The 26,152-nt window shown below is 46.5% G+C and overlaps 2 protein-coding genes across 2 annotated transcripts in view; one reads left to right on the forward strand and one right to left on the reverse strand.

Moving 5' to 3' along the window:
• The first annotated feature begins 1,621 nt into the window (after positions 1–1,621).
• The window catches only part of LOC8036859 (NADP-dependent malic enzyme), a 195,635-nt gene continuing 171,104 nt past the window's right edge, over positions 1,622–26,152 (forward strand). Inside the window, exon 1 of the mRNA XM_042291906.1 lies at positions 1,622–2,047. Coding sequence (XP_042147840.1) covers positions 2,001–2,047 — 47 coding nt within the window. The 5' untranslated portion in view covers positions 1,622–2,000. The remainder of the gene's footprint in view (positions 2,048–26,152) is intronic.
• Positions 4,078–14,635, reverse strand: LOC8032707 (smad nuclear-interacting protein 1). Its single transcript, XM_029972024.4, has 5 exons — positions 14,413–14,635; positions 13,007–13,158; positions 11,293–11,416; positions 9,636–9,832; positions 4,078–6,326 (listed from the first exon to the last, which is right to left on the reverse strand). The coding sequence occupies exons 1-5, from the start codon at positions 14,509–14,511 to the stop codon at positions 5,978–5,980; spliced, it is 921 nt and encodes a 306-aa protein (XP_029827884.2). The 5' UTR covers positions 14,512–14,635; the 3' UTR covers positions 4,078–5,977.

The following is a 26,152-nucleotide window of genomic DNA, read 5'->3' on the forward strand; positions in this document are numbered from 1 at the left end:
AAAACAATATAAGGCAACATATGTTTTGCGGATTCTGCATTATTCGTCTTAAAGCACGCATAAGAAAAAATTGGGGGGATTTTTTAGAAATCACCGCACACAAATTGCACCATTTGGTATTTTTCGATATTTCGAAAAAAACACCTAAAATAGTTAAACGCTAACTTTCTTGTTAAAAGTGAACGAAGCAGGAAATACTCTGTACAAAAAAGTTTTAACCGAAAAACCTAATTCTAAGATGTCTTAAAAAATCACCGAAAAATGCCTAAATATGGAAGAGTTGCGCAGGAAGCCAAATTTGTAATTTTAGTTGACTTAAAATATAAATTTAACAAAACTAAATAGAACTGCTTTAAGTAGAGCAGTTAGCACGCTTTATACATAAAAATAATTACATTGTATTTTTGAATTTTTTATTCCTGTTTTTTTAATGTTGCACCTACGCGCAAGGGGAAAATCGCTGTTTCACATTCCTTTCACGCGATTTTGTTTCACAAAAAAACACGTTTTTCTTTTTTTTCAAATGTAAGGTATATTTTGTGGTATGGACATGTTCTGCTACCTCTTATACAAGCTTAATTTAAAAAAAAGGGGCATGACAGTGCATATCTTAACAAACCCTTAAACGACACGCGCTACAAATTCTGCGACATTGCTGCTGTTGATCAGCAATTAAAGCTTGGTCATATTTGGTGCGGATTTAATGCGGATGTGTTATACATCGCTTATAAGAATACGTCGAATACAATATTCCCTGTGGACCGCTTCTGCCCTCCAAGCCATAGTTATTTAAAATTTCAAAACATTTCGAACACACAATTTTTATACTTTTTTTTTAATGCACTCTTCAGTTTTCAGTTTCCTTGTAGATGTCTTGCATAGAGACCAACAAGTGTGTAGTCTTAGGCTATGGTGTAGCTCACTCTATAATCGGCGACAAGCTAAGAATTCAAGGGAAGCTCCACCCACCTCTTTCCACTTTGGCAGAGCGAACTCGGGAGAAAAAGCGACCTCCTTTCTGGCGTTCGCTTTGCTAAAGTGGAAAGAGGTGGGAGGAGCTTCCCCTCTTTTAACTCTTAAACCTGTTGCCGCGAGACGTCCGTGAGTCGTTTTGAGTCTCGTGTCGAGTGGGCTAATATGTTCAAACGCTTCAATAGCGCTGCGGAAGGAACGAGCGCGTACTCTATAAGCGAGCGTTTTCCTTCTTTAGGTCACAGGTGTTCGTACAAACAAGGTTCACACATGTTATGCACCTCCACCTTTGATAGCGCTTCACGCAATTTGCAATATGCAGTTTTCTTTGTGTTATGGGATGCAATACTGTTTGCCCCCCCCCCCCCCCCCCCCCCCCAAACACACACGCATACAAACTTTCCTTTTGTGTTCATTTACGTGTGTGAGTGTGCATGAGTAATTTTTAAGTTTGTTTGATAAGCACACATTTCATCAACCGATTTCCCGCCATAGTGTTACTTGGGTGACGCAGAATAACATGTGCAGCGCGTCTGTAATGGAGCGATAGATATCGCGCAACCGCTGTAACCTTGAAGATATTTCCGCCTTCTCTCTAACGGGCGCTTCCTCCCATGACCGCGACGCATTGTGGGGAAACGCCCCGGCTGAATCACGACTTCCTCGCTGCATACGCACCGCCGGTTCGTTGAATTCGTTTAGCTTACGTCGCAGGGCGTAGGCGCGAGCTGCCTACGCATCAACCTGTCGTAATTGGCGCCACGGGTTTTAACGTAGCGCGAGCAACAAGGGTTGGAACCCAAACCCTGCTCGCCAGGGGTACCGAAGAGCCTCCGGCAGGTGTCGCCATCCGACGGCGAATTTTGGAAACAACGCCTCGACATTTTTGTCTTTATTGAAGGCCGGCTCCTTTTTCCGTGTTTTACGCTTTCTTCACCCGGTGTGCTCCCCGCAAAATCCGCTCTATTCGTCCAGTTTGGCTGGTGTAACGTTAGGCCATCAGCGCCAGTGAATTCAAAACACCGACAATGTGGCTACAGTTACTACGAGCCGGTGCGTTGGGCCCGATCTTGAGGTAAGGCAGTACCCGTAATGGAGCTAGGTGATCGCGTGCTTTCTAGCGGCAGCCTGCGTTACCCACTGGGCCGTTGTGAGAACGCACGCAGCGATTGATCGTAGTACCTGTGGTTGTACGTTGCATGTGTAAAAGTCCACTTCTCCTCTGACTTTTCGGTTTGGCTCCTTGAGCCGCGCTTCCGCTTTCAGCTTCTCCGCGACCAAGAGATAGCCAATTGCTCTTCGTTATCTTCATCCATCCATGGGTAGTACGCTCTCTCTCTACAAGAAACCGGTTTGCACATCGGGAGCACCTATTCGTAAAAAAAATAAAAATAGATAATAAATTCACACACACCAAACTAAACAAAAAAGAGTGTGTGCAAATCGATAGATTAAACGCTTTTTCTTTTCTTTTTGTTTTACTACCGCGTTCAATGTCAACAAGAATGAATGGTTGTAGGAAGGATTTCGACTCTGGGAGTTGCCTTCGTGATCGTAGTGAGAATTCTTTGCGAGGGGACGGTGGGTGAAAAGCCCGCAGAGCAGTTCTTTTTTATTCTTATGTTCGTTTTCCGAGGTTGTTAAAAGGCCGAATCGAGAAAGGGTGAACTTATTTTTGGGCTCCCAGCGTGGTGCCTCTGCGGTTTCCAGAGAGAGCAGCGAGTGCGTTTCAAAGCATTTCGATCGAGCTACGAACTTTCGGCGTTTGAACTCCGCAATTCATACGAAATAAATGCACCAAAAAGTCGTGTCTTCTTTAAAACTATGATGGAATTTTTCTTTATTAATTTTTTTAGTGGTATTTCATACTGTTGGTGAAGGGTGCAAAAGTAACCCTGAATTTAAAAAAAATATATATATATTTGAAATAAAGTTGTTATATACTCAAAGGTTGGAAGCTTTTCAAAGCCTAATGTAATAATGAAGTAATTACTTCCTGGAAGAAACATTGATATATATATATACAATTTTTTTTTGCAACTTACAAACACGGATTTAAGCTGATATTGGAACTAGACTGTTCTTCAAAATGAACCTAAAAAAAAAGCATCCCAGAGTCCTGATGGAAAAGTGCTTCGAGCCAACTTGCAAATCTACTTCATTGGCACCTCTAGCGCAGGGTCCTGGTGTGCTCAAAGGGGAAGTGAAAGTAACTACAAAGGGGCATATCTGGTTGAAGAGCCATCTGCAAGTCCTCAGCTGATGCAATCCCACCCAATACACCTTAGCCAACTCACCTTTCATTTTTCCTCAGAGATGGTGCCACGCCTTATTACTAGTTCATTTCATCTTTGCACATGGGTTCTGTGTTGTCTCGGAAGGGTTTTGCCAGGCATCATTTGCATTACAAGCCCTACTGGCATTCTAACGAGGGGCATCGACAGGGGTGGGAATGCCAGGGTTCAGACACTCCCTCAAAAAGTTTTCCGCTATTTGTCTTTTTTTTTTTATGCATGTCTATTTTGTGTTTTGGTAGGTCACCGAGACATGAAAGCAAATATTCCACGCATTGACGTGGGCAAGGGTAATCCAGGATATATAGGCTTCACAGAGACGCTCCTTTCCCCACATCCTGTTTCAGAGAACGCCAACTGTTCTCGCTCGATTGGGGTCATCATTCCGAGCCTCGAGCCATTTTGTTTTTCGTGCAGCGGACATTTTTGTTGACGTTACCTGCATGGCACAAAAATGTTCCCCAAATTCATTGAGACTGTCGCAACGAGGCGGCGTAGCAATGTCACTCGGTTGATTGCTGGCTCGCCTCAAATCAATACTGTACCTTTGCTCGCACATTTAACATCACTGCATATTGCATATAAAAAAAATATTCTAATTTCCTGTAACTTTTTGTGACGGCCACATAGTATAATGTTTTTATAATAGTCGAATGTAGACCTGTCTTTTTGTATGGGGAAAGTGGAACGAGAAAATGCATATTTTTTGTTGAAATAGAAGAACAAAGACAAAAAAGATAGTATGTTCATGCAACATTCTCCTCAACCAACAAAATAGAAAACCTTCTGATCGGACTTTCTGGTAATGCCATCGATTCCAACATCCCAACTTCATTTGGATGCCACTTTGATACATGCTTGCAACAAAATTAGCTACAATGTTTAGTAACCTCCAACGGCTTACAGCAACCTTCAACAAGCGACCCCCAGGACACAAAATGTGCACAACATGATTTTGCTTTTTGTAAGACAGTTGAAATGCAATAGTTGTTTTGCTGCATGTGCAAGACATGAAAAGAACTCTCACAATGAAGGGGCTATAAGGAGAAATATTCTGCTAACAACTTGAAAAACAGAAAGTAATAAAGACAGATGTCTTTTTTTTTTTTTATAAGTAGCAAGCCTCTGTACAACACTTCTCAGTCCAGTGCCTTTGCTTCAGCACCCTCAGGGCCTTCAATCTTAATTCAGTTTTATCGCACATTCGCGAGATCGCTTGTGACACCTCAGCGAAGGAAAGAAAAACCATAATGTCAGTACTAAATACAGATATGTAGTGAAAACTCAGTGGCTGCCTACTATTCGTGAAATGTACACAACCTACACTTTTAAAGAGTCAGAACTGGCATGTCTTTAATTAACAGTACCCCTAACACAGTGACGCCATTTTTGACATATCCACTACATTGTCACAGCCAGCAAATATTTAAGCCTCAATGGTTTCAGAACAACAAAAAAAGATAGCACTTCAAAGTAGTCTGTATTTACTCAATTAACATGTGCATTGTTCATGAACATGCCCCACCAAGCCTACTTTCCCACAAAAACACAGACAGCCAGTAGTAGCAATCTACAGCAAGATCGTAGGAGATGGTGAGGTGGAGATAAAGTTTCCAGAATAGAGTGTTATCTGTACTGCAACATTAGATGTGACGTTTCATGTATCAAAGTGCAGTCCAGTAGGAATCAATCTTTGAAGGAACATTTTCTGTCTCATTGTTTCCTGGATTCCTGCTTAGATCACAACAATTGACTCTCTGCATGCTTTATTAGAAAGCAGAAGTCTGAGACCTGTGTAGAATAAGTTTCTAAACCAAACAAATAAAAAAAAGTAATAAAATACACACACACAAAAATAAAAAAAAATAACTGTGTGCAGTTAACACAAGTTTGATGAGGAGTCCAGTTGAATTAGCCATCGATGCATTTAAGTTCACAGGAGAGCTGGTGTCACACGACAAAGAGCAATCTGCAAGACCTAGGTACTGGCCTGATAATTGTCAGGAGGCTGATCATTGACACACCGAGTAACACTAACCAGTTGTCCAGACTTTGAATATGATGATGTGGTCGCCCTGGCACTGCAGCCCGAGACTCGACAACAAGCATGGACTGGGCATCCTCTAGCAGCACCACATATCAGTTCAGATGATACTAGAGGTTTTGTCATGAGCCACAGATATTTGGCAAGGTAACATCAGCACATACGTGTCCAGCTGAGAATGTACCTGTGACTGTCCACAAAACAGTTAACTCTTAAGAAAGCGCTATCTTAAGAGATCTCCCTGAAGACGGCTCCCAAAAGAGCACTTCTTGAAGAGGGTACGTCCTGACAAGAACTTCTTGAAGGGCAGCATGGCATACCGAGCAGAGCTCCCAAGAAAGAGCTGTATGGAGAGATCTTGCTGAAGACAGCTCCATGAAGAGCACTTCTCGAAGAGTACTACATCCTGCCACGAAGTTAAGGGGGAGCATGGCACCCCAAACAGAACTCCTAAGAAAGAGTTCTCTCGGGAGAGACCTTGCTGAAGACAGCTCCATGAAGGGCTCTTCTTCAGGACAGCACATCCTGACAAGAGCTTCCTGAAGGGCAGCATGGTGCAACTTCCATCAGGCTTCTGCGATGTCAAGGACTAGTCCAGTTGCTGCCAGAGACAGCAAACCTTGAGATGTCTACGGTCACACCCACACGAAACGGCAACTAAAACAGATCACGCTGCCGTTGTTCCTTCAGCGGCGACTGCATCCTCTGCGGCTGGCCCGTTGACGTCGTCGTCTTGGTCTTCACCGTGCGACTCCTCGTGCAGCACCACATATTCACGGGTGCTGAAGCCGAACTTGAGCACGTCTCGCTCCAGGAGCTCGACGTAGCGGCGCGCGTCAATGCGCTTGTTGTTGACGAAGGTGCCGTTGGCTGATTCCAGGTCGATGACGTAGGGCCGGATGCGTCGCCCCGTGGTACCGTCGTCGCGTGTGAACTCCACAAGACGGAACTGGAGCACAGCGTGCTGCTTGGAACAGGACGGATGGTCAATCGGGATGTCCGCTATCATGCGCGACCTGCACGAGCCCCCAGAAAAGATTGGAGCAAATAAAGTTCTGTTTTGAAATGAGTTTAGTTAGGCGGAAGGAGGCGCATTGATAATATATGACCCTCCAACCCAGACCCGGGGATGGGTGAGTTTTAAAATGTCGCTATTTTCTTAATGATATTTTGATCAGGGTCACAAAGGTGTGGGCCACTTCGTGGTGATTATACCTTGATCGCAGTCAGGATAAAGGAATGGTGAAAAGTTTTAATGAGCAATTATACTTATTCAAAGATTCTTAAGACCATTAAAGGCAAGCCTGACAAGCAGCCAGAAAAAAAGGAAACTTTCCTTCGATTCCTCCCTTTTATCCCAGAAATGAAGAAACCCCTTCTCCGTTCTGCGGGTTTCTACACCATCCACCTTTAGGCTGACAGGGCAGCAACGTCTATGGGTGGAGATTGTGACCTTGAAACATGCTACTGCAGAACGAGGGTTGGAAAGCACATTTTACAGCAAACGGCGTGAGCTAGCTTGTGTGTCTTGCCTTTGGTGCCATGCTAACTTAAAGGGGCCCTGCAATCACATTTAAGCGTCTACCTTTTTTGCAGTTTCCACGTCTCGGGGTTCGGGCAAGCCAGCGGGCACGGAGAGAGTAACTAAATATCGTGCGTCATATTTTAACCGGACGACGCGGAAACCTCCTTCACCAACGAGGGCGACCCACGGTACCAGAAGCGCGCAAAATGTGACGTCTTTGGTCCTGGGCTTACTACTAGTCAGAGCCACTAAAAGCTTCTTTTTAGTCGAAATACAAAATATAAGTGGCGCGAACCGTTTCAATTATGTATAAAAGTAGTTTTTGTTCAGTATTTTAGATCAGAAAAGAAATGAATGCAGTTTATAAAGTACGGAAACAAGAAATGACCCGTCGACATACTTGCCACCAAGCGGAGGAAAAGGCGGTGCACACTAGAAAAGAGTAGTGGGATCAGGCGCCGACACAGAAAGGTCCCGGATGTACGCGGCGGCGTTGCGGACGTATGGACAAGAGGCTCCGAGCGTTCCGAAGGCCTTTGGCAAGAAGCTTTGTCTTGCAGTTCGGCCGTTTCGTGGTATGGCAGTGCGAAGTGGCTCCCATTCTGAACTGATCTTTACCCTCAGTTTGCTGTCGTTTGTGGCCAATGAAGTGCCATGCCAAATCGCGCAGCAAATGCATTAAGAGCCGCCTTGGCTGCCCGCTGTATACAGCCTATCCAGAACATGCTTTAGTGGTGCCCTCTCCCGCCTTCGACACGGGAGTGCGGCAGCCGTGAGCGTTCGCTGAGCTCGCTACCCCTCCTCTAGTTCGCGGCCACTCAAGCAACCAAGAATGTCATGATGGAGATTATTTTTTGCTTGTTTTTGTAATTTTAATTTGCCTATAACTTTTAAAATAAAGCGAATTTCGAGAAAAGAAAAGTTTCACTAAGTTACTACGTTGAGTGCGCTCAGGTTCGGTGCAAATTAAAAACCAGTAAAAAAGTTCTTGCAGGGCCCCTTTAAAGGTGGGCAGAATACAAATAGATGACTGCTGAATTTTGCTCATTTTGGTCAAGAAGGAGCGAAGATTGCGAGAAGGAAGGGAGAGAAAGACACTGGGAAAAACTTTTCTGGCAGCCAGAAAACAATGTGGCAGGTTGGCCTTTAGGGAAGGAAATAATAGAGCACATGTAATGCACTCTTTATAGTAGCTCAATTTCCAACTATCGATACTGCAGGAGCCAGATCCTTGGTTTAATCCCCACCGTTGCCCGTTTCCATCTAGATGAGAATTGTACCGGCGTGCGGTCATGTATGACTACTGTGTGGTGCATCTTAAGTTTATATCTGGAAATTTTCGATTTTTTCTTTTACTTTGTTTGTTTGAATATCTTAGGACATCTTACTTGCATGAGTTAAAAAATCTAAAGCAAGATTTGGTTGAGAAATTAAAAAAAAAAGAAAAAAAGTGTGACTAACAATAGGTGGCACAAAATATTACAAGTTTGTGGAAATACCTGCCACCTTTGAGAGGCTTTCGCTTGACACAGCGGTGCTTTCTATGTTTCTCTGATTTGATTTGCAATAGACAACAGTAAAAAGCGTGATTTTTGCGTTTGAAACTACCGATGCAAACAAGTTTTATGAAAGGCAGCACAAACGCAAGCAGAGAGTTGCCACCTGAGGAACATTTACAGCAGCGTGCCAAGCCTAACAAAGGCAACGATTCCAACGTAATCGGCGCTTTATTCACATGCGGCAGCCCTTCGTAAAAGGAGATTGGGTTCTTCGAAAACATTTACAGAACAAGTGGCTATGGCTCTGGAGTTCAGTGATGTGCGACATCAATGCGTTGACGATACATCTGAGCAATGCGATCTGCCGCACTGACATGAGAGCAGCAGCTAATATAACGGCGTTTGATGGCAGATGGCACAAGAGAGGCCAGAAAAGTCACAAGATATATGCAGGGGTTGTTTTAGTGACTCTGAATGATTCCTGGACACACTCCCTGTGTTACATCCAGATTTCATGTAATTCCAACAAATTTTGGAATAGCATATATCTTTTGAACTTTCAAATGGATTTTTCTTGTTTTGCAACTTTGAATTGCCTTCTCCGTTTGTACACTCAGTTTATGCTACTCAGAATCTTCCCTTCATAGTAAAGTTCTTTTGTGTATAATCTTGAGGATACGTAGAGTGCAGGCATCCATTAGGAATCACAATATCCTAATCATGTCTTTGCATATTTTAACTAACTCCTAAAAAATTTCTAAAAAGAAGGCTTTATGACATCTTCATTTTCGTCTTCTAAATTATAAGATTTGACATGGCTTTTTGGCTAGTCACTAGCACTCTACACTTCATAAAAAGCAAATAAAGCTATTGCACCCTACTTTTTATAAAAATATTAGCGTGTCTAAATCTGTGCACGCAGAACCTTTTTCATCTAGTCGTTTCTGCCTCTTAACACAAAACTATAGGAGCTAAATTAAAACTAACAATTGTGTTGAAAAGAGAAGACAAACCTTTATAAGTAACCAGTTTAATTATTTTAACGAAAATAGTGAAAAAAGAAAAAAGGGCAACTCAAAGCCGCATTTTTCCGCCCCAGGCTAGCGGTGTTACTGCTCTGGCTAAATTTCTCACCTACAAGGGAGACACCAGACACCACCTGGGTGGGGCTGACTAACTTCCTGCCAACATTGTAGGTGAGAACCAACGTCCACAAGGGGTTCCACCCTCTTGCGAACATTGGAACAGGACCTTTCATGTCCACAAGAGGGTGGAAGGAAGTCGGGCAATGTGGGCCTCACCTGCCAAGCAGGTAGGCGCTCTGCCGGTGCAGGGGGATGAAGGGCAGCGAAGTGTCGCCCTTGAACGGGTAGAGCCGCCAGCGGCGCTTCGGCTTGCGGGCCTCCACCGGCTCGTTGTACTTGATCACCACGCCGTTGAACACATTGGTGTCCTCGGCAAGCTTGCCCGAGAGGCCAAAGTCCGGCTTGACCGCCACCTGGACCGGGACGACGGAATGCGCCACGCGGGGCCAAACTCAGACCTGGGACCCACGATTTGCTTTGTTTTTGCTTCTGCACTTTGGGGGTGCCGAGAGCAATGGACCCTCATTCAAGACTGCATCGAGCAACTTTGCGGTTGTCGTTTCTCGGGCACAAAGCGTGCGATAGGATCCGAGTCATCGCTGAATGCCGACGCAGCACTTGTTTTTCATCTGAGCTCAAGCCGAGCACCGACGCAGCCCTCGTACCCGATACATGCCCGGCGTATGCAGACAGGCTTTAATACCGAAGGCTTCTTTATCGCTGGTCTTTGTGCGCATAGTCGCGAGGGAAAAAGAACCTCCATAGAGTATCCACTTTTCGATGCTTCCCCAGTGGTGTCATGCACTAATGGTGAATTCCACTCGTAGATCTGGAGCACTTTCCAAAATCCGCGAGGGAGGCAAAATTCCGCTCCGTGGGACCCGCTCCGAATCGACGAGGGGAAGATAAACTTGCATTTTTAGAGCGACCTCCCCCACACCCCTCCCCACCCCTTCTCCCTCCGCCGTACAAAATGGCCGCTGCTCGAACTTGACAAGCCCACCAACGCCTCAGCCGGCTGATCTTTCCGACGACCAGTGACGACTGTCACTGCTTAGCTGCAGAAGTAACACGCGACACAGGCCGGTCGAAATTATACGTACCGCGGCACCCATGTCACAAATAACGAAGACGTCCGCGTTCGGCACCGTCACATACCTTTCGGCCGCCTCGAAGCGGCGGGGCACGGACATGCAGCGATTGCCAGCGGTGGAGTTCAGATTTGTAGTACGACTTTAATAAACACAGGTAACAAACCATCACTTGCGCGGTCGTTGCCTAACCACTTCTTGCTTTATTTCACGGGAAAACGCCGACGGAATGCAGTGTAAAAAGGTAAACAATCACTGGCTGCAGAATGAATAGGCCTAACCTTGCGTCTGCCTCCGGCTTTTCTGTTCTTCTTTTTCTCGTTCTTCCTCTCACGATCACAGGCGTCAGCGCTTACGATTTGCCACGCTCCACATCCCCGGCTTTTTATCCCTGATCTACGCGAGGTAGAAGCGTTCGAGCCGTCACAATCCAGAGTAAACAACCGACGCACCCGAACAGATCCAACTCCACGACCTGACCGGCCCGCCGATCTCTCTAACCTCGCCGCGCATGCGCACCGCCGATTTAGACGGAAATCACGTGGGCCGCTCTGTCATCTTCCGGAGAGATCCGTGAAAACCCGCAGAGCAAGTTCGGCGGAGTTTGGGGCGCTCCGTGGAGCGGGCGCTGCCAGAGATCTACGAGCGGAAGATGACCAACTTGAGCCAGATCTGCGAGCGGAATATGCGCGCTCCAAATGGAGCGCTTTTGGAGCGCTCGAGATCTGCGAGCGGAATTCACCATAAGATGCGGGCGGCATATATAGCCGGTCGTCACTTGCCTTTTCCTCCGGCTCTTCCTTGGGCTCCACCTTGCCCCAGTGTTGCTTTCCCTCGGGAGAACGCCCCCTACGGCCCCTCCCCCTGTTCCGCGGCGGAGGGGAGCTGCTCCCGTGTCGAGGAGGCCTGCGGTGAGGCGTGTAAAGTTGCGGACAAATCAAACTACCGTAACATCCCGAGAGGGGTAACCCATCCATATTTTTGGCACAATTTGCTATTTTATCGAAAGCACCGAAAGATTGCCCACTTCTAGTAATTGCATGACCCTTGCCAATGGTCACCTCGGCAGAAAGGGTGTTACTTAGCCACGGCGAGAGATAAGCGAACATTGGCGACTGGGAATAACAGTGGAATTTGGTTCGTCGCTCCTCTCTGCGATTGCAAGTTTCACACGTCACAAAATCTAAAACTAGCACTTTTCAACTATTTTATTATTGCACACTGGAAGTTAACTTACTTCTTATTCTCACCCTACTCGCTTTGGATTTTAGGTGGGCTATCTCTTGGAATACTACGGTAGGGGACTCTTGGGTTTGCCCTTAAGGCTGATGTGCAACCGATGCTAATAAGAGAGGCCGGATATGTGCATACCTGCCAAATTCAGAGAAATCAAATCTGGGAGAATTTTTAAGCAAGGGGTGGAGGGTGGGCTTAACTATTGACAACAAATTTGCATGAAGACAACTTCATTACATTTATATAATGCACTGCTAGGCTCATGGGATTGCAGTCATCTGATGTTATGGCAAAAACTCATTATTTAAGAGCGGGAAAGAGGGAGAGGTATAATTTGTGTTCTCTGGGAGCTTTTTCTGTCAATCGTACAAACTGATCATAATTCGGGAGTCTCCCGGGTAATACGGGAAACTTGGCAGGTATGCATGTGCATTTGTGTCCCACAGTTGCTTGCACAGAGTTTGATGGAAATGTCATGGTTGAACAGGTCCTTCTCTCTCTCAGATTAAGAGCAAAAATTTTGGTTTTACCTCAACAACTTTTTTCTTCTGTGTTTAGCAAAGAAACTAAAGATTAAAATCCTATTTTGTAACTGGTATGGCATATTTAGTTTTATACACAAATAAAAGCAGGTTTTGTTCCAAAATATTTGGAGTTGTGCTTAGCATCGCTTTGAGGCTCAAGTGCTATGCCCCGTTTTACTTTAGGTGGGAGCATAGCAGAAGCTATAAGAGCGAGATCCGGCTTTTCAGCGTCCATGCCAAGCATGCGCGCTCGTAACGTGCAAGCTAGAGATCAGATCGGGCAGGAATTTTAAGGACCGACCTGACCCGGTCCTGGCTCGAATATGGTTCATGGACATCGCCCGAATCTGACCCGGTCGATAAGTATTCCTGCCCAAACTCGGCCCGAGCCCGACTGTTATTTTTCGCACGTACCCGAACCATGCCCGCCTTTTCTTAACAAAGAGTATGTGTCATGGCTGTTGGCTCCCAGCATTTTTCGGAAAGGATGTACGTAATTCTTGGGGACGGAAAGTTAGAATCACTCAAACATTCACGAGAAAAAAAAAATGAGCAATTGCATTTTGCGGATTGAACCCAGCACTTTTTTTGTTGTGAATTTGACGCTGAACAGGAAGGAAGTGAGGTTATAAATTGATAGCAAGTTAATGGTGATCTACAAGTGGACTGACGATCACGCAGCCAAGAGCGCTCGTGCATGAAGTGTAGCAATTCATAGTTTGGTGCACCGACTCGCCTCTGGCCGCGAGAGTCTTCGTGTGGCCGGGCGTGACTCCTTTCTCCGGCCCCCGGTTTGCGCGACCTGGTGTCTTCGCCAGGGTCTTTCCTTCGACCCCGGTCGTGTTCTCTTTTGTCGACCAACCTCTCTTCTGGCCTCGGGACTGCAGGCTGCATAAAAAAGAAGCTTTTTTTTTTTTTTTGTAGTTTATACAGGTTTTTGGGATATGCCACAGCACATGCATTCTTCCTAAATTATCTCTCACTATAATCTGACCAACTGCTAAATGAAGAATGATTGTGGGAGAGGCTTCTATTGCCAATTTTTTAGCGAGTATTGCTGATTTTTTAGCGAGTATTACAAGGGAAAATGAGTGGAAGATTCCGTTTGAAAGGTACATTATTTTCCAAACTGCCACTCTCTTATCGAAAATAGCTTGGTTGCATACACTTCAATGTTTTGTAGGCACATTTTATACTTCTTGCGTGAGGAATACAATATTGTGAGGCAGCTCCTGAAATACTTGATCTATTATGACCGGGGAATAATTTTGGGGATTTACATGCCACACTAACAAAGGGAATCTCACATGCCCCAGCAAAGGACTGAGGGTTAGTTTCAACCTCCTAGGGATCTTTTGATGTGCAACCAAATTCTCGGTTATGCGGCAGCTTTGAACTTACTACAAAACAAAACACAAATATCACACAATTATGTGTACACAATGACAGTGATTAGGCAGCAGTCTGTTTATGAATCAGTTATTAATCTTATAAATTTTACCAGCCATTCAACGGAGGTTTTTCTAGGACAAATATGACTATTTTGGTTGCTTGAGACAACACACCGGTGACCTTATGTTTTATTTGCATATTCCAGTAACTAAACGCTGTAAGCAAATTAATCACTCTATTTTCTCCACAGTTTCTCACTGTGAAGCATACCAGGCACATACAAAAACTATCTAACTACACTGGGAGTTGCTTACAAAAGAAAGCTTTGGCGTTTTATAACGACAGGTCGGATTTACTGCGCATTTGTTCGTCTACCTTTGTGCGCAGTTAATAATGTCTGGAATGGCGAGAACACCACTGTCGTTGAGGGTGTGCAACCACTGCAGTCTTGGCATGTTTATGACAAAAACTAAACCGCACTGAAGGAATATTGGAATGACAAATGGTTTCGCCACTTTTGCCTTGAGTGTTTTTTTAACGTCAACACATGTCCACTCCGATGGAGAAGATCCGACAGAGGTGCGATATTGCGACGTCTGTCTCATAAGGATCACACAAAAAACCTGGCTGGCAATTTTCGTGAGCTTGTGGAATTCGATTGCGGGGCATACGGAAAGGTTGAAAGCATTCATGACTCAAGGTGGTTGAATAACCTCGGTGCCGTTTTCCGCTCCGCAACGCAGTTTTTACCTTGGGTGCTTTCGACCTCCAGTCCGGGCTAATGGATCGGGACCGATGTCTTCGGCGAGATTCGCCGTCTTTCCGTCGCTTGTCTTTTGGTTCACTCATGGTGCGAAAGCGAGAATGCCCGCACGGCGATCACAAACCAACGTTGTCACAAACTAAGAAAACGGCAGACGTCGGCCATTTTGGAAAATTACGAGAGCGGAAACCGGAAATCGGTCGAGGCGATCGTGGCGCCGCTATGCGGATGAAGATTGGCAAATCGAAACCGAAACCATGCCGGAGCGCTCTTTTCACGGTTCTGGTAAGCGAGAGTCACTTGAAAAATAAAATTAGTACTTATTGTTATTATTTTTTGTACAATAATTAAACCTTAAGTTCGTGCCCGTGGGGTTCATTCAAAGTACTTATTTTATTATTTATTTATTGTTGACATATGTATTATTAATCTGTTACTTTCTTTTTTGACAATTCGCATGGGAGGCGAAACGTCTAAAGAAATTGTTTTTTCTGTTGTGTCAAGTCGGTGCTCTTCAGGCACGTAGCTGGGGGGGGGGGGGGAAGGAAGGAAGGAAGGAAGGAAGGAAGGAAGGAAGGAAGGAAGGAAGGAAGGAAGGAAGGGAGGGAGGGAGGGAGGGAGGGAGGGAGGGAGGGAGGGAGGGAGGGAGGGAGGAAGGAAGGAAGGAAGGAAGGAAGGAAGGAAGGGAGGGAGGGAGGGAGGGAGGGAGGGAAGGGAGGGAAGGGAGGGAGGGAGGGAGGGAAGGGAAGGGGGGTCATGGGGTGTGGGCCCTCCCCCCAACCCGAAATTTTTCATTTTGTTGGGACCTCCCCCCCACCCCCCCCCCCCCAAAAAAAAAAAAAAAAAACAAAACAAAAAAAAACATCCTGGCTACGTGTTTGGTGCTCCTATTTTAATTATGGCGTCTCCTGGCTTTTGGAGTATTTTTGCATTCTTTTTTGTCTGATTTTGTGAATTTTCGTTTTCCGTTAACACGAGAGCCTCGGGTTTCACCCAGTACTGCCTTACAGCGTGTGACTTTTTGAGATGGCGTTCAGTGGTGATAAATGTCATATCCTAATTTGTTTTCTATATTTAGTTCCATTGTTTTTGTTTCATTTTTTTTTAATTGGGAGCTTACGGCTTCAGTGAACTGCTGTAAACAATTGTAAACTCAATATTTCTTTTTTTTTTTTTTACTGGCGTGTGTGTGTGTGTGATACGTTTTATATCTCTGCAACCTTGGTTTAGTCCTCCGAAACCTTGAAGGCCTTGACAAACCTGCGTTGTGCAGTGGATGATCCTTTTTCAAATAAATTATTATTATTATTATTATTGATTAATATCATGTTTTCTATATCTTGGGTTCGACTGTTCCCGTGAAATGTCACACGAGATTGAGCGAGACGCTGGAGGTTAAACTATAATTTAAAAGTAATGCCAACGCTGACATAAACTCTAAATTTGCCATTCGCTTAGTTCGTTTTTCATTCTCTACTTGCGTCCACGATTGCGACGCAGTTAGTCCCGAATATATACAGGTAAAAGGTAAAATGGTCGACAAGTTACAAAAGCACAAATTAGTGTTTAGTTTGGCACTGCCATTAACAACACAAAACACCTCGGGAACCTAACGAGCTTTTAATTTATTTTCACTAACAAATGCCATTTTTTTTCCTTCTATCACAACACGTATTTCTTAAAACTTGAGTACTTCGGCCTGGAAGCCACCCCATCCCAATCCGAACGACCTGAAGCCACCAGTGACACACTTATTGTCCCGACTTATCTTCTCTTTAACCCTACCGCCCCAGCATATCCGAAATTCATTTCTTTACACTAAGTTCACGGCATGCTTGTCATCGAACTTCTTCGCGTAACTCGTCTTGACGAAACAGAAAAAAAAAAAAAAAAGATATATTTATATATTTGTGACATAGCTGGTCTTGTCTCGAGACGTTTAGATTGAATTCTTGACGTGTTGTTACGGCTTTTTTTTTTGTCAATTGTCAATTTTTGTTAATACACGCTTTTCGGGGTCATGCTGTCCTGGCAGCTTGCCTGCAATGTCCTGAGAGCATCGCAGTGTCCGGCGCCCTTCACTCGTCCTCCTCGATGGCGTTATTGTCGAAGAAGGCGGGCGCATGATGTCGGTTTAGGTCCGGAGCGACTTCGGCTTGGGGCCACCGTTTGGGCCGTCTCAGGAAGGGCAGGCAGAACCAGTTGACGAAGCCCTCGTCCCCGTCAATGATGTGGAGCCGGTCCTCTTCGACGTCCGTGCCCCAGAACTGGTTGTACCAGCAGGAGAGACGCTCGACGGGTTTCCACGTGGCCAATCGATGCTTGAGCCCGCTCACGGTCCATCGAGCACGCTGCAACCCGTCGTGCGGGCACTGCATTCTTCTGCATCAGCGGGAGGAGAACGCACGCGATGATTCAGCAATTCGATATCCCCAATACATGCTTTGCATAATACTGCTTCACAGCGCACAAGATCAGACACACTTAAAAGTAATTTCACGCATACACAGGAAGAACACTCACTTAATGGCAGTGTGCTGGTAGTCATTCCTACCCATTCCTGCCTAGGAAAATTAATTTGGTGGTGCGAACTGCATGGTGGACAACGCACGAGCCCAGCAGGAAAGACACCTTAATAACCGATATGGGAATCAGCACAAGCCACGTATATTTCCGATGAATTCCATCGAGAGTTTAATAGGGCGCTCTGGTGATTAACGATTTGAATTTGACTGCGACTGTGTCATGCCAGCTCTGCGCATGCACGACAGCGTTCTTGAAGACTGAATACTTAGCGATACCGTTGCCTGAGCGAGCAAAGATTTCTGTCTCCTGCAGACGGTCGCTGTCTATTCTGTGACTAGGTCTGCATGGGTTCAGAGCAGCTGTCGTAGTGATACTGATATTTATATTTGGCTCAGGAGAGCCGCGATGCTGCAGATAGGCAAATTGCCCGTACCATGAAGGCCCGCGACGCCGCGTCTAATGATGATGCAGTGACATTCCAAAAATGAAAGCTCAGTAAAGATGGGATCAGCTGAGAGTAATCCTGGGCCCTGACTCCCGGTACTTGCCTGGCCTCTAGATACGTGCTGGAGGTACCTGATTAGTCGAGTTCCTCGTGGCCATACGAGTTCATCGGCGTGGGGACCGTCGAATACAGCAGGAAAAAGAGCGAAAAGGACGCCGTAATTACGCAGAACAAGAACTGGTCTACGAGAGCAGACAGAAACTTACTTCATCGTCTTTTGCCAATCGCTCCACTTGGGGGCGCTTGTTGCCTCGAAGTGACCTTACAAAGTTCTAAAGCCCCTTCATGTTTCAAAAGCAGCGCAAGGTGCGTCGATGTACGAGGCACGTGCAACGTGCAGCCCTTGGGAAGATTATGGCGGCACGACGCAGCACTGAGCTAGGTTTCAGACGGCATGTTCTTCCCAGAACTGGCGCGCGGCACGTGTCTCGAGCATTTCCGCAACAATGAATGGCGCCACTTTTCCCAGGATAGAGGGGCTTTACGAAGTTTTGGCTAGGGCACACTTTTTTAGCTCACCCGCTACAAAGGGAAGAGCTGCGTCATCACCATCACCATCATCATAATCACCACCACCATCATCATCATCATCCGCAGCTAAGCCGCCAACCGCCAACCGACACTGTACGCAACCATTGTTCTCCGAACGCGCAAGACACGTTCCTCGAGATAGGCCACTGTACCAGGAGCGAGTACTTCGCCGCCATTTACTTCCAAGGGCCGCGCGAGGCACAGGCCTGGTGCATTCTTCGCATTTGTCGTTCTTGTATGGTTCCTGAAACGCGTCTCCGATCGGTGTGTTTCCCGCGTCGAGGAAAGTGCTCCCTCGATATCCGCCTGATGATAGCGTACACGTGGATGGATGGATGGATGGATGAATACGGCTGAGCCCTTTGGATCGGGCGGTAGCTTACGCCACCTAGCCATTTTGTTTTACCATTTAAGCTTAGAATATTTAAATGTGAAATCTATATTCACTCCGCAGTGCAAAGAAAGTGAGGCTATGAAACCCCCTTGCCATCAGTGGATAAGAAAATACCTAGTTTTCTCTCGATTTCTGCCACCATTCACTTAATCTTTGCTTGGTAATCTCTACAGTCTTGAAATCCACTCTCCCTTCGCTGTCTCTAAAACCCAATGACTTTATTAAATCTATGTTGTCTTCGGTAGGCATAGGGTGAAGCCCTTTACAGTAGAGTATCAAGTGCTCAGCCGTCTCGTCCTCCTCTCCACAAGCAGTGCACACTGTATCAATTTCCTGGTACTTCACTCTGTATGTTCTGGTTCGCAGAACACCCGTTCTTGCCTCAAACAGCAATGAGCTTCCCCTAGAATTGTCATAAATGCTTTCTTTGGCAATAACTCTTTTGTTTAATCTATAGCTTTCCAGAGCCGTCTTTGTCTGCATTCCCTCTAGCCACCAATCTCTTTCTGTGGCCTTAACTTTCTTCTTAACTGAGACTTGCTCTTCGGTATCTTCGCTATAGCCCAAAAACTTTCCTCTTAATTTCCTAGTGCGCTGTCTCCACTTTGTGTCTACACTCCTCATGTATAAATAGCTGAAAACCTTTCGTGCCCATTGCTCCCCGTCCATTTGCCTCAACCTATCCTCGAATTCTACCTTGCTCACCGCTTCCCTGCTCTCAAATGATGCCCATCCCATGTCTCCTTGTACTCCCTGGTTTGGCGTTTTGCAATGTGCCCCCAAAGCCAGTCTACCTACTCCGCGCTGTTTTATTTCTAGTCTCGCATGCACTTCGGATTTCATGCATAGCACTGCGTTTCCAAAAGTCAAGCCAGGCACCATGACCCCTTTCCAAATCTCTCTCACCACCTCATACCTGTTGTAATTCCAAAGTGCTCTATTTTTCATTACAGCTGCATTTCTGTTGCCCTTACCTATTATATACTTTTCATGGTCTCTGAGATATTCTGCACCATCACATATCCATACTCCTAGATACTTGTATTTACTAGCTCTCTCAACTGTAATGTTCTGTATCTTCAGCCTCTCAACTTCATCCTCGTTAAAAATCATGACTGCCGATTTTTCGCTACTGAATTCTAAACCTAATTCCTCTCCTTCCCTACCACAGATGCTCATTAATTCCTGCAACTCTGTCCTGTTGTTAGCCATTAGTACAATATCATCCGCATACATCAATCCCGGTAAGGATTGCTGAATTTTTTGGCCTAGCTTACTGTAAGAAAGGTTGAACCCAAGCCCACTCTTCTCTAGTCTATCCTCCAATCCTCTCAGATACAACATAAACAGCAAAGGCGATAACGGGCACCCCTGCCTAAGGCCTCGTCTTATCTCTATTTTCCCTGTCGCCTTTCCTTCCCATGTTATAATCACCTTGTTATCTTTGTAAATGTTCCTTAATAGTGCTGTTAGTCCTTCATCTAGGTTTAAGTTCTCCATTATGTCCCACAGGTTTCTTTGGTTCACATTGTCATAGGCACCCTTGATATCCAGAAATGCCAGCCAGAGCTGTCTGTTTTCTTTTTGCGCTATTTCTATACACTGTGTTAGAGAAAATAAATTGTCCTCCAACCTTCTTTGTTTTCGAAACCCGTTCTGTAATTCGCCCAGTATGCCCTCGCAATCTACCCATTCCTCCAGTCTGTTCTTTATAATCTGCATTACCAACCTGTAAATAACCGGTGTCACGGTTATAGGACGATAATTCCTAATATCAGACTTATCTCCCTTTCCCTTATATATCATACTCATCCTACTAAGCCTCCATTCATCTGGAATATTTCCTTTTGTTATCATGGTACTCACTACCTCCCTTAGTTTTGCCTTAGATTTAGGACCCAAATTCTTCACCAGCTTGATAGGGATACCATCTGTGCCTGTCGACGTGCCAATAGGGACTCTTCGTTCCGCCTTTTCCCATTCTCTTTGTCCAAAATCCGCGATGTCACAAACTGGACTGCTACTTCCTTCGGTTCTCCTATCTTCCACATGTAACCGTTCCCGAAATTTCTCCTCCATCACTGCTCCAATATATTGTATTGCATCATCTCCCTCTAATTGATCTCCCTGATGCGAGAGTATGAACCTCTGTCTAGCTTGCGTTGTTTCACCGAGTGAGTTCAAGTGCTCCCAAAACTTCTTGGCAGCGTTTCTATCTTTCTTACTTACATTACTCATCCATTCCTCACCCTTTCTCTGAATTTTCGCATTGATCAAACTGGATGCCTCTCGGCGACATGTTATAAAATTGTCCCATTTTCTTTTTACTTCCGTTTCGGACTCCCCACTACGCTTGGAATACCTGTGTTCTCTAGAGGCTTCCTGACGTTTTTGTATCGCTTGCTTCACTTCTTTGTCCCACCAGCTTTTTGGTCTATGTCCTTGCTTCCCCTTTCGTTTACTCTTAACTTTGTCTAGTTCTAGAGCAAAAAGCCTAGTTAGGCTCTCATAGGTCCAATCTGTATGCCGGTGCCCTGAAACTGCTGCCTCTATTCTTTCAACAACTATTTCCAACTCTTTGTCGCTGCAGAAAGTTTGCTTTGAATTATGTTGTCTAGTTTCAGGATTTACTTCTCTGGCAAAATTCAGCTTAATACGTTTGTGATCACTACCAAGACTTTTGGAACCTTCTTCATCTATTTTCATTACTTGTAACTTACCATATATTTTGTGTGACATGAGTACGTAATCTATAGTTGAATGCAGATTGCCAGTTTCCCAAGTTATGTGCCCGTCACACTTCTGACTGGTATTACATAAAACTAAGTCATGTTTTTCCACCAGTTCTAGTAATATGCTTCCAGTTGAGTCCGTATACCCATCCAGACCCTCAATATGGGCATTCATGTCTCCCATAATAATTATTTCGGAGCCTTCCCCTAGTTCACTAATGTCTCTTGATATGCAATCAATCATTTTTCTGTTTTCCTCTTTAGCACCTGTCCCTGTCCATAAGTAAACCACTCCAAGGACTGTTGATTCCCCAGCGACTTTTCCTTTCAGCCACAAATGTTCGGCGCACTCCTTTCTGATCCTTTGAAAGTTCATATTCTTCTTAATAAATGCTCCAATTCCACCTCCCTTCCTCGTTCCCTCCATTCTGTTGCATTCTTCCCACACATAGTCAGGGTTGCAAGGTGGCTGCTCCATGTCTCTGAGATGTGTTTCCACAAACCCATACACCATTAAATCCTCCTTTCTTAGTTGCTCCTCTACCTCTTCCCATTTTAACCTATTTCTACCACCCTGCATGTTAATATATCCAATGTCTGATTGTGCTGTTTTTTTATACCTGTTCTTACGTTTTCTCCTCTTTTTAACCCTGGGTGCCTCTCCTGACTTCGTTGGGTTTTCAATTACTTCAGTGCCCCCAGGGCCCTCGGTCCCCCCAAAAAAGCAGTCACCGTGCGGCCCATCCTATCCCCCAACCTGTAACCCGTGGCCTCACTGTAGTGAATGCCATCTGCAAAAGGGCGGGAGCCAGCCTCGTACACCTCTCTGTTTACTTCCATTACGTCGTACCGAAGCTGTCGACTCATACCCTTAATTACTCCGTTGGCTTCGACAACCCTCCTCTCCGTTAACCCGGACTGCCCCCGAACTTCTGGAATGGTGCACACAACCACATGCACATTCTCAGACACGTCCCTCAGCTTACGTATTTCCACGTTTAGCTGCTTTCCGAGGTTCTGGCTCCTACCCTTCAGCACATCATTAAGCCCCGCATGAACTATTACTAGGTTCCTTCCCTCCCGGTTATCCCACACCCCCTCACGTGCTGCGGTCATAGCATCCACCATACACTTCCCTGGCTGGACCTCTACGGTTACCCTCTGGTCTCCCTTCACCCTGTTATGTACACCCCTCCTAACCCGTGCTACGTTAGAGCTCCCCACTACCAGTACCCTAGATCCCCCTGGTGCCTGCGCGCCTTTGTCCTGCGACTTATCTCCTGTCACCTGACTGCCCGACGCCTGCTGCTCGAAGGCGCCATTGAGCTGAGGTTCAATCAGCTCTCCAGCGTCGTCGAGCCCGCCTGCCAACAGGCCGGACTCCCGACCACCAGGGACCCCAGCCTGCAGACTGGTGGTTCGTCCCGCTAGAACTGACACTTCCTCCTTTCTTCCCTCGCTACTCTCACTCGCTCGAATTACCCCTTCCAGGCGCTCTACCCTACTGTCACACTCCCTCTTACGCTCCTCTAAACCCGCCTTCCATACTTCCCCCAGCTCTTCCGCCTGCTTCTCGAGGCCGACCCGCTGCTCCCTCTCATGATTAAGCTGCCTAGTCAGCTCCTCTACCTGGGCCTCGAGACCCACCCGCTTCTCTCCTTCTGCCTTAAGCTGGGCCTCAATCTCCCGAAATCTACCCTCCCATTCCCCAGTTACCTGCTGAAGCTTCACACAAAGCCGACACTCGAAACTCACCTCCGCCGCCACCTCCAGGCTCCCGAAACCCGTCTCCTCCAGGTAACACCACCTCCCACACCCCTCGCACTGCACCAACTCGTCCCCACCCTTGTCATGCCGACCCAAATCTAGACCCATGTCTAGACCGGGAACAAACCGTCCCTTCCCGCCAAAAATTCAAACAGAGCCTACTTTGCGAAACTAACGTTAACTGCTGCTGTTCAAACCTAATACTGCTACCGCATAGTCACTTCCAATCAACTCTCAAAAAAAGAGAGAGAAAAGAAGAAAAACTGGCACTTAGCTTCGGATGCTCGAGGAGAACCAGGAAACACGTCTGCTCACCGCAACTCAGTACGAGGTACGTGTCATGTCGCCGGCCGCGATCCTGGCGGCGTCTCAGCAGCTGTTGGGGATGTGGCAGACGCCTGTTCTGCCCCAAGTCACTCTTGAGCTTTGACAGTCCACGGAAGCTTCGGCAGCCAGGAGTTGCGACGCCGCGACGAGTGATACTCACGTTCGCTCTTGCTTTTCGCCAGCATGTCTAGAACCAACCGCCAGGATCGCGACACCTGACAGCGTGACACTCCGGCTTTTGTGACGTCATTTGTTGCCACTTCGGGACCACTCTCCATGCATGGGGCGAAATATGACGCTAAACACATCAGTCGGAGGCGCGTTCCGGGCTCCGTAGTACTTGTGAGGCAAGCACAAACACATCAAGGGGCCTTACGAAGCCCATTCATCTCTAGGACAATAGGTGGTATTCACTGCCGGCCATAGTTGAGCCCGCTGTTGCTGAGCACGTGCTGACGGCAGGCTACTACAATGCTTCCAACACGCATATTGCACACCATCAAGATTGTCGTCTTTTGGGCGATCATATATAGTGACTCATCCCGAGCATGCGCTGTGCGCAGTCACCTCAAATACGGCGTCCAGTGAATACGACCTATTTGCTGGATTGCGCATTTTCATTTGGTCAGAAGTTCCGAATCGGCCATCTTGGTGAGGCGTCGCAGAGGCTGGGCGGCTGCGTGCTGGAAGTGACATTTTCTTCTCGTTCGCCGTCGTTCGCCGAGGAAGTTTTTGAAATCCCCGTGCAAACGAGCTGACACTGAGAACCCGTGGAAATCTTTTACTAAAGCGCAGCAACGCAGAAATAAGGTACAACTCGTCGAACGCGTCTCGAGGCCAGGCGGCGTAATCAAAGGACATGCGTTGGCACGCCAAAGTGCCACGTCTCTGTGCCTTTGCCCGCTTGGATACCGATCAAGAATCGACGCCGTGTTAACCCTTCGAGAAAGATTCGCGAGTGCAACGTGCGTGTAGGTGTATATGCCTCTGGAGCAGCGTTTTACTTAATTTCGATGATTGCATTTGTAATTTGCAGCAAAATTTGCTTAAGTGGCGTTCGAAAATCTCCCTTCCGTCCAGCGCTGCACCACTACATTGCTCTTTATGTGTCCATGTGAAGTGAGTAATTCGGATCTCTTCGGAGTAGATTTCGAACATAGCCATGCTTGATAGTGCATAATAGCAACCATAGACTTTATTTTCGTTTTTACTGCGTCAGTAACGGATTTTGTCTGTTGAAACCACCTATTGGCGTTAACAGAGTAGTCATGTCAAACTGGGGGAACATATTCTTTGCATAACTTTATTTGCATTATTGATCATATGCCATGTTTGAGCGCATTGCTCACAGCGCGTCAGTGATCGAGAAAACGTTTTTATTGAAATAATGGATACATCAAGATATTTCGATAGAGTCGTCTAATTGTGGCGGGGGATGGGGATTGTGAGAAGGGTAGGGTGTGGAGATTATTTGTAGCAGGCGACCCTTGATGTGCGGACGAAACTAATCAGGGAGTCGAAGAATGAGTTTGTGGTGCGGGCGCTCGAGACTGGGACAGGTTCAGTCCTCGTACGTAACTTCTTGTTCTTGCTTCTTCCTTGAGTAAGGTCATGGCGTTGTTTCGATGCTCGGCGACCCCCTCGCACGTCCAGACAAGGTGGGCGCACGTGGCGCGAACCCCACAGTGCGTGCAGAGCGGGTCGGGGCCGGGATCGCCGGGTGCGGGCAGGCGGTGAACCTCGCCGACCAAACGGGAATAATAGACCGATCTCACCAGCCAGTTTGACTACGCCACCGCTGCCGCAATGCATCGAGGGAACTTTAGTCTCCCTGCATGTGCAACAACCCCGCTGGAGCTTTACGCGTGTGGAGCACGAGACGGCACGAGCTCTCGCATGCACGGCCGTCTGCCTCCTATGAACTAAAGTTATGGCGGCGTCACGCATGCGCCGAACGCTTACTGAGATGGGTCTACTGCAGCCCTTTATGTAAAGCAAGCACGTGCTGAGAGCGCGCTCCTATTAATCGTTTGCCAACAACAGCAATATTGGGAGCTTTGCGGAAGCGTTGTAGCTTACTCCCATGGCGGATTTAAAGAACCTCCCAAGATTATTGTTCTTTATTTCTGGAAAATAAAACGACATACACCAGTTTCTTTCTATAAAGAAATGTTTAGTTCTTGGTGAAATGGGAAATAGTGTGTCAACAACTTAGAGCTGACAAATGCTTCGCCCGTGGCGTCACATCCATATGTGACGGCAGAGCTCTCTGCTGGCACCCCTTCCCTCCAGGCCATACCTATTCATAAACCTGCCCTTGCTCACTATCCGTCCTTTTTTAGTTTGTTTCTTGTTTGCAACAAACTCAGTGGCGCCATCTACTCGGTAGCCCTTGCACACTTCCGGTCCGGGTATAGTTTCTAAATTTTTAGGCATGATTATTTCGCCATACGAGTGAACGCATAATCGACCATTCTCCGATAAGAGCGCGTAGACTTAATCTCCAGAACATTGTGAAACCCGCCGTCTCTTTGGGAACCGGAAGGGTTTGAGGGCTATTTGGCGCACTGGCGCCACCATGTTTCAAGTCACGCGAAAAAGGGCGATGAGGTACCACAAAGGACTGTTTTGAGCGACGCTCTCGTTTATGCTGTCTGAAGTGGTGTTCCATTTGTAATGCGTTAGCATTAGTGCCCTGGTACATGCGCTGACATTGAACTGGTTTGGACTGTTTGGACTAACCAAAGTTCGCAACGGCGCCACGGGATGGCGCCACAGCTGCACTGACTGCGAAAACTGCAGGAAACACCTTCTGCAAGCACCGACAGATGGCGGACGGGGTGTGGGAGCGCGCTTCGGACGCCCTCGGAAGCTCCTGCCGTCGGCTTTGGAGACCTAGCTGTGGACGCACACGGGCTGCGGTTCCGTTCGTCGACCTGTTACGC

This window comes from Ixodes scapularis, unplaced genomic scaffold (assembly GCF_016920785.2).
Source record: "Ixodes scapularis isolate PalLabHiFi unplaced genomic scaffold, ASM1692078v2 PGA_scaffold2__306_contigs__length_199485367, whole genome shotgun sequence".
Lineage (NCBI taxonomy): Eukaryota > Metazoa > Arthropoda > Arachnida > Ixodida > Ixodidae > Ixodes > Ixodes scapularis.

What these genes read in the sequence shown, in the direction of transcription:
- LOC8032707 (XM_029972024.4), bottom strand. Translation starts at nt 14,511, where the DNA reads ATGAGTGAACCAAAAGACAAGCGACGGAAAGACGGCGAATCTCGCCGA. An exon ending in GGAGGTCGAAAGCACCCAAG is followed by an intron (nt 13,159 to 14,412) that starts GTAAAAACTGCG and finishes TTTTTTATGCAG; the next exon opens with CCTGCAGTCCCGAGGCCAGA. An exon ending in GAAGACTCTCGCGGCCAGAG is followed by an intron (nt 11,417 to 13,006) that starts GCGAGTCGGTGC and finishes GCCTCACCGCAG; the next exon opens with GCCTCCTCGACACGGGAGCA.